Source organism: Penicillium manginii (genome assembly GCF_028828005.1).
Source record: "Penicillium manginii strain IBT 31320 chromosome Unknown utg000009l:1.0-3297300.0:1.0-3298630.0, whole genome shotgun sequence".
NCBI classification, from domain to species: domain Eukaryota; kingdom Fungi; phylum Ascomycota; class Eurotiomycetes; order Eurotiales; family Aspergillaceae; genus Penicillium; species Penicillium manginii.
The window spans coordinates 380,887-399,466 of NW_026643110.1; the positions used below are offsets into that span (position 1 = coordinate 380,887).

The window sequence follows — 18,580 nt, forward strand, 5'->3', positions numbered from 1 at the left end:
CATGAGAATAATAATGGGAAAAACTAATAACATTCATGAATTAAAAGGCTGCGTCTCAGGCTTAAATCATCAAAACCATTCCTGCTGCTTTTCTACCCTTCAATTACTGCCTCACTGCCTTACACTCTCCTTCCTCCACTTCCTCGCTGACGTCACCCGGTATCCAGAAGTAGCTCCGAGCCGGCTTCCTCCTCGGCCTTTTGAATTCTTTAATTACCATCGACTTTCGCTCTTGCTTGCTTGCGTTTTCCCCCTCAATATATTATTTTCACCATGGCGACCCTCCGAATTACCTCTACAGCATTGTCGCGCAAAGCCCTTGCGACATGCCGGCCACGACTTTATATCGGACTTCGTGCCGTGCGTCCGATCTCGCGCGTCCCCTCATTCACATCCAAATACTCTACCGCCGCTGCGAGCCCTTCCCTTGCTCCCAAAATCGAGCGCGGTGGCTCTAAGATTTTCCCCGACGCAGATGCCGCGGTGCGCGATATTCAAAGCGGATCCACCATTCTCAGCTCGGGTTTTGGTCTTTGCGGTGTTGCAGGTTCGTCAGGTCTCGGATAGCAATGCTATTCTTCAGATAGTGGAGAGCATATTCTAGAGACAGAATGCTAATTGAATATTGCTCTAAATTATAGAAACCCTCATCAATGCTATGCACCGCCGGGGCGTTGATCAATTACATTCTCTGACTGCTGTATCAAATAACGCCGGTGCCGCCGGCAAAGGAGGCCTCTCAACCCTGTCACACAATGGCCAAATAGATCGGCTGGTCCTTTCATACTTGGGGAACAACAAGGCACTGGAGAAGAAGTATTTATCGGGAAATATCGCCATTGAACTTTGCCCCCAAGGCACCTTGGCAGAACGCCTGCGCGCAGGCGGCGCTGGAATTCCAGCATTCTTCACTCCGACCGGTGTTCGTAAGTGATATCGAGACAAGCACAGCATATTCCCAACTCTGACGGAAATTTCAGATACATATATACAAGAAGGGAAGATTCCTGTTCGCATGGATGAATCCGGCAAGGTCCTGGAATCCGGAAAGCCCCGAGAGACCCGCGACTTCAACGGCAAGACATATCTCATGGAGACAGCTTTGACTGGGGACGTGGCTATATTGCGGGCATGGAAGACCGATGAAGCTGGAAACTGTGTTTTCCGGTAGGCGAGTTCCGCGATCTCAGACAGGGGACAAGACTTACATCGACTAGATACACTACCAAGGCTTTTGGCCCGATCATGGCGAAGGCAGCCACGTTGACCATTGTGGAAGCAGAGAACATCGTTCCAGTTGGCTCTATCGACCCGAATGATGTTGACCTGCCCGGCATCTTTGTGGACCGTATCGTTCCAGCCACGGATGAGAAGCATGTTGAGATCATGAAGCTGCGTGAGACTGAGGATTCTGCCGAGTCTGCTTCGACCAAAAATGCGGCACAAATTGAAAGAGAGCGAATTGGTCGTCGCGCAGCTAAGGAACTGAAGCAAGGATTCTATGTGAATCTTGGTGTTGGTAAGTATTAACCATTCATGCTAACTGCTTTCTGGTCACTAATCATTGCCAACAGGAATTCCCACTCTCGCCCCGTCATTCCTACCTAAGGATGTTAAGGTCTGGATTCAGTCTGAGAACGGAATCTTAGGCATGGTAAGCTACAACCCAATAAAAAAGTGACGTGTAGTAGCTGACTTGATCAGGGAGCGTATCCAACCAAGGATGAAGTCGATCCGTAAGTTACCTTTACCTTTCATGCACACATAACCTTTCTCACAAAATCGCAGGGATATTATCAACGCAGGCAAAGAAACGGTGACTCTGGTCCCCGGTGCCGCTACATTTGATAGCACTGAATCATTTGGCATGATTCGCGGTGGCCACGTTGATGTGTCAATCCTCGGAGTAAGAAAGTCGATTCTCCCATCGAGATCCTTTAGCTAACATTTTGTCAGGCTCTGCAAGTAAGCGCCAACGGCGATTTGGCTAATTACATGATCCCTGGAAAGGTATTCAAGGGCATGGGTGGCGCTATGGATCTCATCTCCAACCCAGATCAGACCAAGATTGTGGTTGCAACAAGCCATGTGGCTAAAGATGGGTCACCCAAGATTGTACAGAAGTGTACCCTGCCGTTAACTGGAGCCAATGTCGTCAGCACGATTATCACAGATTTGGTATGTTCCCTCTGTAGCGAGAAATTTGAACCTCAGAACTAACAGTGTTTTACAGTGCGTGTTCCAAGTGAACCGAGGCACTGGAGAACTCACCTTGACAGAACTGGCACCGGGTGTAGAGGTTGAAGAGGTGCAGAAAAAGACAGACGCAAAGTTCATCATTGCCGATTCGTTGGAAATTATGGAGTAAGGATGGAAAGGATGACTTGAATGTATTTGCACATTATTGTATAGAGATTTCCCTCATCTATTTGCAACTCTTTGAGAATTGGTCTAGTTTCACCCATATCAAGCAGAATAAATTTCGCATTTTTTGGATATTTTTAATTATTTGATTCGAAGACAAGCCCATTCTGACAAGCCCATTCTCTCAAAGGTTCCAAGGTTACTTTGACTCACTAAATGCAACATAGCACGCGAACAGCATACTTGGCTACTTCTTCATTGCAAGCAGAAACCCATCATAATTCTTCTCTCCCACTGTCTGGATTGCTGTTGCGTCGACGGTCTCCAATTTCCCAATTGCCTCAACCAAGTCCCTTGTTCCCTTGATGCGGTCATCCTTCTCAGCTTCCTCGGCAGACGAAACCTTGCCATTTCTCACAACATTATCAACGATAATAACCGCCCTATCCCTAGTAATACCCATCGCAGCATTGAAATAGGCCAGATTATCCTGCTTATTCGCATCAATAAACACGAAGTCAAATTCCTTCCTCTCGCCTCTCTGCACCTGCTCCTCGATCTCCCGGAGAACATCAACTGCCAATCCTTGCAAGATTTCAACCTTCTCGATCAATCCGGCCTTTTCCAGATTTTGCCTCGCTACCTCAGCGAAATGACTATCCAGCTCGATGGTAGTCACTTTGGTCTCGGGACTAGTGGTCGCAAACCACGCGGCGCTGTAGCCACCCAGTGTGCCTACTTCAAGGATGCGCTTTGCATTGCACATACGGGCCTGAAGCATGAGTAGCTTGGCTTGCGATGGAGAACAGGCTATGTCAGGGAGGCCTGCGATCAGAGAATTCTTGCGGATTACTTCTAAGCTATCGTTGTAGCTTGCTGCATGGAGATGTGCTTTGAAGTAGTCATCCACCGCGGCCGGGCGGGGATCGTTGTCCCTTGGTCGGGCATCGTAGGCATCGTGGGTTGAGGTATAGGTGACCTGCGCCATAGTGTATTTAATTTCGATGAACTCAGTGGGTTTGGAAACTTGGGATATCTGTAGAGATTCGAAGTGAGATTCCGAGTTCAATTTGGGGAGTGAGTCACTGCGGGAAGATGAGGACTCGGAGGATAATCATTTACGAGGAAAGTGGGGATGTGACACTATATTGGTATGAAGAGCGGGTGATCATGTGAGTATGAGTGCACATGGAACTCTGACGAACATTGTACTACGATGATATGATCTTGCTGAAAAAGAAATACAGAGACATAGTAGGATTTATGAAATAGGAAGTCATGGACTTGGGATGGGATGAACTGACTATTCAGGACCCCCGCGACTTCGAATTTGATTCCCTAGTCCTCATCCAAATTGAAGGTTTCTATTCACAGTAAACTGCCCTGATGTTGGTCTTCCCGTTGAGGCTCCTCTGTCTCCATCTCTACTATCTATAGCCATCTGGTAGCTATCACAGGCTCTCAAATCCATACTTCACCCAGTCGCGCTCCACTTGAGCCTGAACATCCTCAGGGTAAGACCCCCGGAAAGAGCCCACTTTCCAAGAAAGTTCCTCGTCTTCGAATTCCGAAGGTAGCATGCAACATTTGACGACCTTTTTATGATTGCGCGCAGCCTTGGTTCCGTAACCCACATAAGGGATCAGTGGAATGTTCCCATACTCATCAAACAGAAATTCGCTTGTGCCAGGCTCGCATCGTGTCGATTCGGCCCAAATAACGTCACGGAGGTCTGTTGGATCGACATCTTCTCCAACAAGGAAGATCTTGCCCATGTACCAACCTGGCTTTGAGCCAAACACCACATGGCCGACTTTGTTGCAGAATTCGGACATGTTCGTTTTCATTCCCAATAACTTTTTGCGATCCACTTGCAGGACATACGATATAGCATGAGATTCGAACGGACACCAAGCATTCTGAATAGGTAGGCCTGCACTTTGACAAATGTGCAAGACTTCCGCAACGATCATGACAGCCCACACGGTGTGACTTTCCTCAGTTGACCTTCCAGTTATACAGATCGGAAGAATTGGGTCCTCGCGATAGGTGATGGCATTCACTTTGAAGAGAGGGCATGGCTTAAATTGGTTCGGCCAAACGTGCCCATGGTATTCCATCATAGGGCCCTCAGCAGCAGTTTCTGTGATAGAAACAGTTCCTTCGAAAACAAACTCGGCATTTGCTGGAATCCGGATATCGTTTGTTTCGCACTTGACGACTTCAAGGGGGTTTCCGACAAGAGCACCGATAAACCCAGCTTCATCGGTCCACTTTGGTATCGGCATACCGCCGACCATGATGGCAGCTGGGGGTACACCGAAGCATAATGCCCAGGGCATATCTTCACCCTTGTCTTTCCACATCTGGTAGATCACGCCGATATCTTGCTTCGGGATGATAGGACCGACAAGGTTGCGCTTATCGTGCACCATACCCCGAGTGATCGACCAGTTTGTCCAACTTTCATCCGGTGTTTGCACAATGTGCATACCAAAGGTCTCGAGAAACTTTCCTCCATCATGCTGATGTAACAAAGGGGTCGGGAGAGTTGTCAGATCGATATCGTCTCCGAAGATCTTGTGCTCTTTCACAGGACCAGTCGAGACCTCGTTTGGCTTCAGCGGCTGGAGACTTCTAGCCGTATTGATCTTGTCAATGATCTCACTTCCCGATGCTTTGGAGGGCAAATTGAGGGACTTCGCGATCCGACCAAATCTCTGGCCGGGAACGCGGCTGAGCCCGACTGGTGCACCGAGCACACGAAAGAGGCCATTTCCCTGTCGACCCTTGATCTTCTCAAATAAAGGGGCCTTTTCCTCGGTTTCATATACCCGCCGTGTGATAGCTGCTAGTTCCATGGCAGGATCAACCTCTTCCTTGACGATGAGAAGGTCATTTTCATCTTGAAGCTCTTTGAGGAACTGTCGAAGGTCCCCCGCTGCGGTTGGAGTAGTCATGATGGGCAAAACACGCAAAAAGAAAGATTTGACGAACTAGATTGATTCAGTGCTTTATTAAAGACACTGTTATCTAATACAGTAACACTATGCACCAGTGCAGGATTTAACCTCTATTTGTGACGCCTTGGGGACAGTATAGTATTACCCCAAATTGGAGTGTCCCAAAAAAGTGTCATGCTCCAATTTGGAGGAAACTGTCCATTTCCCGCGCTAGGCTTTCAAAAAAAGGAAGTTTTTCGAAGTCTAGCGATACTATTAGATCAAGACTTTTACCTAAGAGGACCGTTTGCTAACTGGCATTGGATGGTGGTGTTCGTATAGCCCCGTTTCGAGAAGCGGGGGTCCCCGAATTGGAGGAAGCGAACTATTTCTTGTGTAGCCCCTGTGTCAAGCATGATTTCATTTAGTTAATGAAGAATATATTCCTGCAAAATAACTCTCACTGAAATTCAGCTACCAATTTTACATTATGGATTTTTGTACATCTCGGGGTGACCATGCCCCATCACCCGAAAACAACACACATCTTGCACCACCACGTCGCAAGATCATCGTTGCTTTCACAGGCGCGACAGGATCAATCTTGGGAATCCAAACACTCATTGCCTTGCGCCGTCTCAATGTCGAAACGCACCTCATTATCTCCAAGTGGGCAGAAGCTACTATCAAATACGAGACCGACTACACCATTCTCAACATCCGGGCCCTTGCCGACCATGTCTATAATATCAACGATATGTCTGCTCGAATAGCGAGTGGATCCTTTCGAGTGGATGGAATGACTGTCGTCCCATGTAGTGTGAAAACGCTTGCCTCGATCAACTCAGGCATCTGTGACGACCTCATCTCCCGTGCTGCCGACGTGATATTGAAAGAACGGCGGAGGCTGGTTCTTGCAGTAAGGGAAACGCCACTGAGCACAATTCACTTGCAAAACATGCTTTCCGTGACACAAGCTGGCGCTATTATTTTCCCACCGGTACCAGCATTCTACATCAAGCCATCCTCGGTGGAAGACTTGATCAATCACAGTGTCGGGAGGATGTTGGACCTTTTTGACCTCGATACGGCTGCTTTTGAGAGATGGGAAGGGTGGAAAAAGAAGTGACTCGATTCCTGTTAGATAAGATATTAGGCGCCCTTGACGAAAAGGCCTTGGGTATGTATTAGTATGATCTAACTTGAATGGATAAGACGGTAGCTACGCAGATGAGATTTTGCATTCGGAGCCATAGTCAAAAATAATTGTCTTATACATGTCTAAATAGTTGCACCGGTGTAGGCGCTAAATCAAATCACTTCAGACTATTAGCTAGAATAGATAGGGAGAACCACAGCAATATGTAGTTATTGGCTCCCAGGCGCAAAATTCGATCCATGGCCATTTCCGATCGCCTCCACGATTGAATCTACACTATTCAAGATCCAGGTGTTACCCTCATCACTCGCTAGCCAACGAGCCCCCTCCTCCGTCTCAACATCGGTGCTCCAAGTCCCATCTTCAAGAGCCTTGCGTAAGCCAAACACATGTGAGGTCACCTGTGGCCCGACTCCTGATTGCGCACGCAAGCATGAGACAGCAACGATCGAAGTCAAAATACGACCAATCTGGGCACCGGTGGACCGGACGGGATCGGAAAGTAAGGCGCCATAGTGACTGTTCAAAATATGAACCGGGAGATCTGGATGGGAATCTGCCAGTTTATTGTACAGTTTTCGCTCGTATGGGTGGTAAATTGAGTCCCATAGCGAGATTCCACGACAAGTGATACTAGTTATGTTGTTCGGGACCGGGGCGCGGGTCGGGGTAGTTGAGAGCTTGCTGCTCACAGAGTCCGGAAGGTCGGCCTTAAATGCATTGAGACAATTGATGGTGCGTGGTATACCGTTAAAACTGATGCACTTCAAGCCGACCTCGCGAATCAACTCAGCGGTTTGCATGGGCCCAGAAGATGTCGCCGCAAGGCAATATAGGGCGGCGAGGGATTCGGGGGGAGTTCATGGTCATTGTAGCAGCGGCCTATGAATCTTGAGTTAGCACGAATGACAAAAGAATGGATTGGGATTATTTGATACCGACAATGTCAGCCATGAGTGGTCCGACAAGCGCTTAGCGATGGCAGTCTGTTGGATAGCTTGATAGACTGAGGTAATGTGCGCTGGTGCGGGAACGATGGAGGGGCGTGCCGCCGGGGAATTGATGAGGGCCTTAAGAGCGGGCGACAATTTCGACATGGTGGAATCAAGCTTGGAAATTAGGACAGAATGCTGAAGATGGGGATGATATTGATGAGTCTTCCAAGGTTGACTTGAACTCGAGTCGGGTTATAAATGAGAGCGGCGCGGTCGGCATTCAGAAATAGAGCCGATCCTCGGCAAAGGAAATAACCACTTTCCCTTTGCGATCTCAAAGGCTTGATCAAAAGCTTGAGCCACATTTTAAGCTAGAAACATTATATCTTTGTGCTAGTACCTAGAGTTTCCAAGGTTGAGTCACGACAAAGCCTACGTAATAATTGGGAGGCCACACTCTTTCATTTCAAGGCTTGATTGTTCTGTGATGAGGGAAGTAGAGCAATGAAACCGCCAATTCCTTTTGTCATGTCTGTAGGACGGGGCAGAATTTTTTTTTCTTTGATCTATTTTTATTTTCACTCAGGATTCAAAGGGTCACGTTAAGCTCGCCTCAGAGCAAATGTTACCTGGGTACCTATGTAACAGAGTAGGAATCTATCGGGTGTTTAACAATACATTGCGGCGATCTCCACTCCGAATATCAAATTTCAAAGCACTGGCAGCCTTTAGTTCCTTCGATCGTATCATTGCCTCGTGATATTCACTGCATATTTGCTATGCTTCCTGATCTGTGGCCCATATATGTAGAGAAGATAGGGCACGCAGGTCATAACGGCACTGATTGATCCAAGTATCGATAGCGTGTATTGGACACCGATCGACCTGTATATCGGACCGCCGGCGACAGTTATACCCCCTGCGACAATGTATCGCGTGAAAACCAAGAACCCGAGGGCGGACGCTGAGTAAGTATCATACGAATCGATGAGATACATGTATGCGACGATAAATATTGTCGTGATACCGTAGCCAAAGAAAACGGACGCAACAAGGGGAGACCAGATGGAAATCGAAGGCTACATTTCAAAGAAGACAAAGGTTAGCGACGTTGTAATTTGAAGGTATATGAATGACTCACATTACTTGTCCATCCCATCCAGAATAAACTGATTGGTACTGCTGGCGCACCACCAAGCATTGCATACCATAGTCTGGTCTCAGGAGCGATGGTCGAATCGTTCCCACGCTTGTACTCCTTTAAAGTCCAACTGTAAACAATTGGCACCACACAGATAGGGAGTATCGTCCCAATCAACATTCCAGCCCAGCAAAGACTAGTCAAGCCTTCGGAGATGCCATATGCCTCACCAAAAATGTACGTATATCCCTCAAGAAAGGTAAAGAGGACAATATACATAATAGTGAGGTAGAGGGACATCAGAATAATGATCAGTTCCGAGTAAAACATCGCAAACGGTCGGGATACGGAAATCCGCAGACGCTGGCCTAGGCTCTCACGTTTCATCTCCATTGGAGCCCTGTATCTCTTGTCACCCGTCTCTTTTCGAAGTATTTTTGCTTTCCACTGTAGAAGCAGATTGCCATAGGTCTCCGGTTGGAAGATAAGAACCACAACCAAGACTAGACCTCCTAGGACAAGCATGATCCATTCCAGCCATCTCCACCCTAACGTAGTTGGGATATAGCTGCCGATAATTTGACCGATCATTGGCCCCGTGAACGCGGGTATAGCGTAGAGAGGGAAGGCATATGACTTTTCGACTGGGTTCCACAAATCTGCGACGGTGCCTCCGGCACAACTAAGCGGCGTCGAGGCGAAGAATCCGGCAAGAAAGCGAAAGACAAGGTGGCTTTGAAGGTTTGGGGCCAAGCCCGATGCCATTATAAAGATGAGGAAGACAAGCATCGTAATAAGATATATGGCATTGCGACCGAATGTTTCAGAGAAGGGGCCAGACAGCAAGGAGCCACAGGCAAATCCAATAAGAAAGAGACCTTTGATCGAGGTTGAAAAGTTAGTTGAAAAAAAAATTGTCACTGAAGAGTACGAAGGAAGAATGGTCTACCTGTTGCGAGCGATCCAACGACCTCAGATATTTGGAAGTATTCGCTATATTCCCTGATGCCACAAGCATCGATCGCAGATGCTGCAGTGACCGCAAGTGCTATTAGAGACACCAGGAAAGTCATGAAAAGTTTCCGCTTAACGCTTTGATTCGCAGGATTCAAAGGATCATCCTTGCCATTCCATCCCACAAGAATGAAAGCATCAGGGGCGGCAACCTGTGGTGGCGCCTGCTTTTCCAGGTCATTGTGGGTATTGCTATGAATATTCAATTTGCACCTAAACGGAAAAGGTCAGAAATCAGGAATCAGAATCTAGTGAGATGGAACGCACCTTGACTCGTGGGAGGATCCGATCATGTACTCGATGCAAGTACAGCTTTGCTTCACCTCTGATAGCTGTTGGCGAACAGCTTTTTGTATTTTTCGGTATTGAAAATAGCTTTCCATTGTGGTCAGACACGGGCACCGAGATTGAGTTGAGTTTTAAAGTTAGAGACCGGAACTTATTTAAACAACTCATTTTCACTCGCTAGTTAAGAAAAAGTGACAATTAGTCAACTTTTGTCTAGGTCCTGGAACGCTATGTATGCAACAGTCGGAGATGATGCCACAGGTGGAGACCATATCTCCGACTGCCCACTCAGCATTCCCGATCTCCATCTCCTTTCTCCCGTCATCCCAAATGGAAATGCAGAAAATAGTACAAAATATGAATCAACAGTCTTCAGGGGCGTGGTTTCCGATACCAGTCTTATCAGCCCTTTTTTTGGATCGGTAAAGTAGTTTTTTTTAGTGATGGAAATGGAGAGTTGATATCAGGTGACCGCGATGCTTCTCTACCCACACCTTGGACAGCTTAATTTTATTTTCTCTTTTTTTCTCCTCAAGTTCGTCAGCTATGCTATTATTTTCCTGGGATTTTGGTCTTAGTAGGTCAATATTCGTAAATTTGTTGAGCAAGATATGTAAGATGCAAAACTCTACAGCCTTCTCCGATGCCTCGGACTTAACGTGTGGCGAGAGGATCCACATTTCTCCGAACTTGCCAGCCTTCATGTTATCCCTTCATGCTATCTCCGATCAACATCTTTACTGACTCGCGCCGGTCTTGACTGTTCGGATTCGTCTACCTTTTCAGCCGAAAATGAACCGAAGTCTGCCACATCCTACAACGCCAGTAGGTCACAGTCCCGGAGTTCACCGTCGGAAACGCAAACCCGTGAATTGTGAGCAATGTCGACGCTCTAAATTGAAGTGCGACCGTCAACATCCATGTGCTACTTGTAAACGACGCAACCGTGGCGATGCCTGTAATTACGAGGTTCCATCTGGATATTCTCAGACGGGAAGCCATCGCCGAAACCCCGGAACTCTGCAGTCGAGAAGCAATACCGCGGAGTTAGGATCTTCACCGTTAGGTGAGAACATTGCCACTGCCCCATTATTGGGGCTAAATAATCCATCGCTGGCCCCAGACACCAGTGTAGTGCCCTCCGATGGTCACTGGGAGACGGTACTCGAAAGACCTGCACCAGAAGATGGCACCCAAGGCACATTGTCGCCTCTCTCAACAAGTCCACGTATGCCTTTACAAGAACTCATTAATCCACTACCACCAAAAGCCTGTTGTGATTATTTGATATCCCATTTCTTCCAACTAATACATCCTTTGTTTCCAATTCTCCATGGCCCAACCTTTCAGGCTCAGTACGCAGCTTTTTTTACACAACAACCCCAAACCCATCAAGTCGATCTTCCTTGGCTGGCTCTACTATTCTCGATGTGTTCTTTGGCACTGAACACGATGGACGCGAGCGACCCAAGACTACTATACATATGGCCAACCATTTCCGACAGCCCGGCCCAAGATTTCACGACAACATCTGTGTCTCGCAGACTTTTACAAGCCTCGATGACTTGCCTCTTACAGGATCAGTTCTTCATCAGGCACAAATTCAGCACATTTGAGGCCTTGTTGATGCTGATTTACAGCTTGTCACATAATGAATCCGTTGACCAAGGATGGGCATTATTGGGCATGGCGTTAAATATGGGTATTGCACTACGGTGCAATGCGGAAAATCGGGGCCTGAACCCCATAGAAACTCAGAGAAGACGGCGCTGCTGGGCTGGCCTATTGACATTGCATACATATCAAGGAATACTCTTTAGGGATGTTGACATGTCGTTTTTGCTCGATATAAAGGCCACTATGCCTGCTGATGTCAATGATCTCGATATTACCGAAGGCGGAATTGCTAATTCTCTCGGCCAGCCTACCCAAATGTCGGTTATGATGGCTAAGATTCGCCTATTTCGGCTATCTACTCATATTTGTCGCCATATCTCTGGCCCCGTGCGACTTGATCAAAGCTTTCTGCAGGAATTCAACTCGGATATCTCTGAGGAGCAAGCAAAATGGGACTCTACTTATATGATTGATGGATCTCCGAATATCCTGGATCCAACTGCATACGGATATTGGTGTGTCTTGCAAAGCTATGCGCATCATCTTTACCTCCTTCTGCATCGTCCGTTTCATCATACGAAGTCACCGTACTTTCTCCCAGAATCGAGAGAAAGATGTCTCAATTCTGCCATGGAAATGATCTCCATTCATCAACAGATCTACGAAGCCCCACTGTTACGAAGCTTTCTCTGGCTACTGAATGGAGTGACGGGTCTGAAGGCACTCCATGCCGCTGTGGCCCTCAACTCATGTCTTCTCGATAAGCCATCAGGTAATCTGGAACCCCATCGGAAGGCAATACAAAGGCTAGCCCAACGTATGGAAAGTCTTTCCAGCCGAAGTGCAATGTGCGCGAAGTCTTATGAAATACTTTGTCATCTGCCGTAAGTCAATCTCTATCTATACTGAAGCGAGTCTGCTAAAATTTCTTCACAGAACCCAATCCACTAGTACGGCCACCGCTCAACCGCCTTACTCGGCGATTCAATCCGAGAATACACTTGATGACTGGACTGATATACGTGAATGGATGGACTCTGATTTTGTCAACTGGGTACCATTTATTTCTTGACATTGCCTTGAAAATTCACGCTAATTTCTCTGCCTTTTTTAGAACTTAGACGGTGCCTTCACCATCTTTGCTGATTGATGTATCGGCTCTTTGGGAGATTACAAAGCCCAAATTTTGTGAAGACTACATGATTATTCATTGGCTCGTTGAACAAACGATCTGAGGGGTGGCCCGAAGTATCCAAGAAGGGAAACAAATCTTTCATTGGTCGGGAATATCAAGTCCCCATTCCACATCTTGTCATAACCACCTATCGGCAGGTGCAAACCGCTCCTCGGTGCACTTGAACGACGTCCTTAGAGTCCACACTGTGGACACAACAACGTACCTCGCGGAATTGAGTATAGTATGAAGAACACGCCCTTTCGACCCAGACGTTCTTATATTTAGTTTGGGAAAATTCTAGCATCCTCGAATAGGGAACGTCCCTGACAATTGTTGATACTTGTCATGTCATCTTCTTTACTATATACCGCCCCCCCTAGGCGCGCCGAGTAGATTGTCGATTGGAAGTATCAAGCTGATCAAAGACACAATTTATTTCTACTAGTCCATTTTTTTGGGTATCTCAATGTTCGATTGTTTCTTAAATTCAGGATAAAATATGGTCAGATACTCAGCGAGCTTCTGTGAATCAGAAAACTCCTTTCACAATCCGTCATTGCTTTTCATATCGTTTTTATTGATCTTCGTAGTCTTTTTGCCTGATATTCCACCGTCAACACAGCCCTTGTAGTTCAGCTGTACGAGAATTTCAGCGGTAATATCAATCAGATCCTCGATTCAGGCCGCGTCAAAGCAGTTGTCCAAGCAAAAGACCAATTGGAGATAGCAAACCGATCAAAGCTGCATTCTATCTCTGCCTGCCCCCTTTCTTGAGTATCTCAACATGGTATTATTTCGTATACTCAATATGCTGAATTATAAAGCACTCATAGAGCTTTCATGAACCAGGAAGCTGATCTACTTCTATAATCATGAATATGCGAAACCCTAATTTCGGTTGACACAGTGTTTTGACCGCCGTTTTCATCAGTTTCTTTCGCATTTCTAGATCTTTTTAGCTCGGAATTAGTCGTTAAGAATGCCCCTATAGCACAGTGGTAGTGCGCAGCACTTGTATTATGAGTTCTTTTCCATGAAAAGAAGCTATTCTTCGCAATGCTGAGGTCCATCGTTCAATCCGGTGTGGGGGCAGACTCTGGTCTGTTTTTGTCTTTTTCGCATGCGGGAATCATCTGGGCCCAGGTAGAAAAGTAACGTGACTCTAGAGTGGATGCTTTTAGGGGTATGAGCCAATTAGGGCTGGTTTAGGGGATTCTATTCTGTATCAGGTTATTTTTCTACCGATGCTCAGGTATGCCCTGTCGCATGTCAAACTGACTTAACCTAGTTCTGTCTTGTTCTGATGTTGAAGTATCTTGTTCGAACTCGCGTTTGTGCATTTTCTCGTATTTTTCGGAATTTTTTGGCACCGCAGATAGATAAATTTCGTTGGATGGGATACAGGTCGATATTGGCCTCGGCATGACTGGCCGGAGCCCCATATTTCCCCGCCCGAGGCTCGGCCCGATTGGCTCACCAGGCCGGGAGTGGGGTAATTAAAGTGGGGTAATTAATCAGCATCCACGTGATCTCAATACACCCGTCGCATTGAGGCATCAAATTCGGGCACTACCTTCAGGTAAGGCATCAACTATCCTTATCTTATCGCAACCCACTAAGTTTCCCTGAGTGAATGGCCTGGAGGGCTCGGACTTCGCACCTTGACCAACTCCATGCAATCCTTCTTGCTGCGATCTCGTGGGTTTAAGTTTCTTGGATTTTCGACACCTTTATCAAATCGACTCATCTCCATGTCGGCCGATCCCCAGCCCAAACGGATGCCCTCCGCATTGACTTTGCACCATCACGCGAAATGCTCGGTATGCCATGCGATGCCTAACAGCAATGCCCCTCTTCTGCAGTTTGGGACTACGACTGACCCAATCCGCTTGTTATTTATTTTTGATAGACCACCAAAGCACGCGCATCCACTCTCGATCTCCCTCATGGCTCGGTACCCCTACCAATCTTCATGCCGGTCGCGACGCAAGCCTCTCTCAAGGGCCTCACATATGACCAACTACGAGATACCGGCTGTATGCTTTGTCTGAATAACACCTACCACCTCGGCCTCAAACCTGGCCAGGAGGTTCTCGATTCCGTCGGTGGAGCGCATAAATTGCAAGGCTGGGACCGCAATCTCTTGACAGATAGTGGAGGGTGAGATCACGGCCATTCTGATTCAGTGACAGTACAATCAACAAACTGACAATCCATGCGATACATAGCTTTCAAATGGTCTCCCTCTTGAAGCTAGCCACAGTCACCGAGGAGGGTGTGCGATTCCTCAGCCCACACGATGGTTCACCAATGTATGACAACCCCGCCCCCCGCAATTACACCTCCATTGCCAACCCCAATTGAAACAATCAACTGACTAGTACCAGGCTCCTCACTCCAGAACACTCGATCTCGCTCCAGAACTCCATCGGCTCCGACATCATCATGCAATTGGATGACGTGATCGCGACAACATCCCCGGACCATGCCCGCATTAAGGAAGCGATGGAGCGTTCAGTGCGATGGCTAGATCGGTGTATCGATGCGCATAAATACCCTGAGACCCAAAACCTCTTCTGTATTATCCAAGGTGGTCTGGACCTCGAGCTTCGGAAACAATGCTGTGCTGAGATGGTTGCCCGAGATACCCCCGGAATTGCCATTGGAGGTTTGTCAGGTGGTGAGGCCAAGGAAGAATTCTGCAAAGTGTATGATATCCCTCACCTCCCTCATAAGCTTTCTGCCGCTAACCATCTCGAAGGGTCGATACCTGCACTAGTCTTCTTCCGGAACACAAGCCCAGATATGTTATGGGTGTAGTACGTTGGCCCTCATTCGCAACAATTGCGATCAGACCTAACCCTCAGCTTTAGGGATACCCCGAAGATATAGTTGTTGCAGTAGCCCTTGGTGCGGATATGTTCGATTGTGTCTGGCCAACTCGAACAGCTGTGAGTTTTTATCTACCCGAATGTCTACGCACTTTTCTAACAATGCCAGCGCTTCGGAAATGCCATCGTCTCCGCCGGAACGATAAATCTGCGGAACAGTTCATATGCCAATGATTTTAGCCCGATCGAAGAGGGCTGTACGTGTACATGCTGCAGGCCCAAAGATCAAGGCGGCCTTGGACTCACCAAGGCATATATGCATCACGTTACCGCTAAGGAAACAGTTGGCGCCCACCTGTGAGATGATCCAATACCACCCCCTTTGCATCGAATACAAATTATAAATGCTAACAATACATCCAGTTTGACGGTGCATAATGTTCACTACATGTTGACTTTGATGGGGGCCGCTCGGCAAGCTATCATCGAAGACCGATACCCTGCCTTCATTCGCAAATTCTTCTCCGATATCTACCAGGGCGATAAGACGAAATATCCCGAGTGGGCCGTGGGTGCTCTGCGGGGCGTCGGAATGGACTTGCTTGAAGATTAGTTTTGAGCCGGCACATGAAAGACGATTCTACTTTACAGGAGCTTCACCTCCGATTCCCATCTCATTCCTGGAAATGAAAGCACAGGCTCTTACCGACGCCTTTTGACGATCTCGATACCAAATGGCTGTTATAGTGACTGGTCTCGTTCGTCGTCAACGGTGGATGGAGAAGTTCACCTATCTTGGTCGAGCTTTGCCGAAGTCTCTTCGTCTGATTTTAGTGGCGGGGCACTGGCAAACAGCGCGGGCTGTTACTAGTATCAATCGACTGATGCTGGTCTGGGACCTTGCGGCTCCGCGCTCTGTCCACCTACACGGCACTTGGCAACGAGTGGGTTCGTCTATCCAATGGTTTTGATATCGACTTTAAAAACATCATTTGCGGCAAAATTGGACAAAAGTGTTGCTACCATGCACTAATGCGCCACCACGCAGCTTTGCTATCCTCAGTATATAATTTAAGCCTCTGGACGACAGTATATTAGTAGAAAAGACCCATGGATTAATTACACATTGAGAAATTTTCAGACTAGCGGGTAATTTAGACTCGGCAAACTTTCGAGAGGAGTTACAAGCACTTTTATTTCGGCTTCTCTGCTTTGCAAAAGGCACTATGGTATTACAGATTCGCACTTCGCAGCTCACATTGGTCAAGCCATGATTGGATCGTTTGAACCAACCCTTCAATCTCCGCCTCCGTGTTTCCAGAATGCAGACAAACACGTACCCGCTCCTTGCCCTCCGGGATGGTGGGTGGCATGATGGCACGGATGATAAACCCATTTCGCTGGCAGAAAGCCGCCAGCTGACGAGGCTTAGAGGTTCGTAATGAAAATATTGGAGATGTGGGGAAATGGTCGACCTCGAAAAGAACCGACTGGTCTGCCCGTAGGCTGTGTAGGCGGGTGTGGAGGTGTCGGATCAACTCCTGGACCCGTACTTGTAACTGTTTTCCAGTGGTTAGTAAATGGAAGCTTGCGCAACTTCGAATACACAGGATCCGGCTTACAGATTCCGTTTCGCCATTTGCTAACAGCTCATATGCTGTGCGGATAGATGCAAGGAAGGGAAAGCCAAGCGCAGTGGTGTAGATCAGACTCCGCGCGTAGTTGATCAGATAGTCTTTCGTCTCTTGGCCACAGAGAACCACCGCTGAATCAGAGCATTAGTATATCCTGATCGCAACGCTTGAGGACAACATCACATACCACCATGACTAGCCAATGCCTTCCCGAATGTGTGCACCCGGATGAACATGCGATCCTGGACACCCAGCTCCTGGACAACCCCAGCACCCCGAGGCCCAAACACGCCGGTTGAATGGGCCTCGTCGACCATGAAGTACCCATTTTGGTGAGGTAGCAGATCGTCCACCACTTGAATGAAATCCCTTATTGGGGCCACATCACCATCCATGCTGTAAATTGACTCAACCACAATGAACACATTCTTAGTGCCATTTCGAACAGACGGATCCTCATTGATCTGTGTCTGAAGGGCATCACGCAGGCCGGCCGCCGAGCTATGGGGGAACATGATTCGCTTTCCGGCGCGAGATAACCTCATTCCCTCATGCGCACTGGCGTGAATCAGCTCATCATACAAAATCACATCACCGGGTTGCGGAACGCTCGACAGAACGCCGACATTAGCATCGAACCCAGAATTGAATAATAGAGCAGTGGGAGCTTGGTGAAAATCCGCCACGAATCGTTCCAGTTCCTCTGCATAAGCGGAGTTCCCATCCAGCAATCGTGACCCCCCCACTCGCAAAGGGGAATGAATCCGGTGCATTTTTGAGGTGAGTCATAAAACGACCTCGATAGGCCGGGGATGTCCCCAGCGAAAGAAAGTCATTTGAAGAGAAATCAACGGTTTCCTGAGGTAAGACGGTCAACCTCCGGCGGGCGGATTTGGCTTCCCGACGAGACAGCGCACGCGACAAGGCATTCACGAGCGATTGCGAAGGAGGCGAGGAAGATGGCACGGGTATAACCCTAGAGTCAGACATGCTGGAGTCGATCAGATGAAGATCACGAAGCGGAGGGACTGCGAATATAGAATGACGTGTTCGGGTTGTCAAGTTGGATGGGGCGGCTAGGCTCGGAGAGATGCAGATGCAGTATCTCTTGCGCGAACGCTGGTTCCTGTGCCTGGGCCTGCAGATGATGATGGGACTCGGGCACGGCCGTCAGCGATCCGCACTTTAATTCTCTAGCTCGAGGGCGGACCACGGACGAATCCGGGGAGGTGGAGAGAGAGCGGGAGTAGAAGGGCGTTGCAGAACGGAAGAAGCGGAGGGAAAAGAGGTAATTGAGAAAATGAGTCAGTCCGGGGTCAAACTTCCGATTCAATTCAATGATCAAAGTCAATTCCAATGTTCTGTTGATTTACGGAAAGCGAATGTTGACCTCGGTGAGGAGGGAGTGTGGAGTTGAAAAGGAGGAAGAAGCTTGGTGATTGGTTGATTTGGCCCGAGGCCGGAATTGACTTATTATA

The 18,580-nt window shown here is 47.8% G+C and overlaps 8 protein-coding genes across 8 annotated transcripts; 4 read left to right on the top strand and 4 right to left on the bottom strand.

Moving 5' to 3' along the window:
* Positions 1–273: 273 nt before the first annotated feature.
* Positions 274–3,151, top strand: N7533_011908 (3-oxoacid CoA-transferase; the record flags this gene model as incomplete). The annotated part of the gene is made up of 10 exons (XM_057108558.1): positions 274–547; positions 642–926; positions 981–1,167; positions 1,218–1,519; positions 1,575–1,654; positions 1,705–1,736; positions 1,789–1,906; positions 1,957–2,178; positions 2,234–2,364; positions 2,749–3,151. The coding sequence occupies 10 exons, from the start codon at positions 274–276 to the stop codon at positions 3,149–3,151; spliced, it is 2,034 nt and encodes a 677-aa protein (XP_056953659.1).
* A 664-nt stretch (positions 3,152–3,815) lies between these two features.
* N7533_011909 (UbiD family decarboxylase) lies at positions 3,816–5,324 on the bottom strand (the record flags this gene model as incomplete). The annotated part of the gene is made up of 1 exon (XM_057108559.1): positions 3,816–5,324. The coding sequence occupies one exon, from the start codon at positions 5,322–5,324 to the stop codon at positions 3,816–3,818; it is 1,509 nt and encodes a 502-aa protein (XP_056953660.1).
* Positions 5,325–5,796: 472 nt separating this feature from the next.
* N7533_011910 (UbiX family flavin prenyltransferase) lies at positions 5,797–6,435 on the top strand (the record flags this gene model as incomplete). The annotated part of the gene is made up of 1 exon (XM_057108560.1): positions 5,797–6,435. The coding sequence occupies one exon, from the start codon at positions 5,797–5,799 to the stop codon at positions 6,433–6,435; it is 639 nt and encodes a 212-aa protein (XP_056953661.1).
* Positions 6,436–6,674: 239 nt separating this feature from the next.
* N7533_011911 (uncharacterized protein) lies at positions 6,675–7,562 on the bottom strand (the record flags this gene model as incomplete). The annotated part of the gene is made up of 2 exons (XM_057108561.1): positions 6,675–7,175; positions 7,404–7,562. 2 exons carry the CDS (start codon positions 7,560–7,562, stop codon positions 6,675–6,677), a joined length of 660 nt encoding a protein of 219 aa, XP_056953662.1.
* Positions 7,563–8,146: 584 nt separating this feature from the next.
* Positions 8,147–9,938, bottom strand: N7533_011912 (MFS transporter; the record flags this gene model as incomplete). The annotated part of the gene is made up of 4 exons (XM_057108562.1): positions 8,147–8,479; positions 8,542–9,419; positions 9,491–9,768; positions 9,823–9,938. 4 exons carry the CDS (start codon positions 9,936–9,938, stop codon positions 8,147–8,149), a joined length of 1,605 nt encoding a protein of 534 aa, XP_056953663.1.
* A 697-nt stretch (positions 9,939–10,635) lies between these two features.
* Positions 10,636–12,532, top strand: N7533_011913 (uncharacterized protein; the record flags this gene model as incomplete). Its single annotated transcript, XM_057108563.1, has 2 exons — positions 10,636–12,344; positions 12,397–12,532. 2 exons carry the CDS (start codon positions 10,636–10,638, stop codon positions 12,530–12,532), a joined length of 1,845 nt encoding a protein of 614 aa, XP_056953664.1.
* Positions 12,533–14,310: 1,778 nt separating this feature from the next.
* On the top strand, positions 14,311–16,081 carry N7533_011914 (tRNA-ribosyltransferase family protein; the record flags this gene model as incomplete). The annotated part of the gene is made up of 8 exons (XM_057108564.1): positions 14,311–14,457; positions 14,547–14,797; positions 14,866–14,949; positions 15,025–15,345; positions 15,399–15,456; positions 15,511–15,588; positions 15,638–15,825; positions 15,892–16,081. The coding sequence occupies 8 exons, from the start codon at positions 14,311–14,313 to the stop codon at positions 16,079–16,081; spliced, it is 1,317 nt and encodes a 438-aa protein (XP_056953665.1).
* A 619-nt stretch (positions 16,082–16,700) lies between these two features.
* Positions 16,701–18,092, bottom strand: N7533_011915 (aminotransferase class I/II-fold pyridoxal phosphate-dependent enzyme; the record flags this gene model as incomplete). The annotated part of the gene is made up of 4 exons (XM_057108565.1): positions 16,701–17,027; positions 17,091–17,233; positions 17,290–17,805; positions 17,849–18,092. The coding sequence occupies 4 exons, from the start codon at positions 18,090–18,092 to the stop codon at positions 16,701–16,703; spliced, it is 1,230 nt and encodes a 409-aa protein (XP_056953666.1).
* Between the last annotated feature and the right edge of the window lie 488 nt (positions 18,093–18,580).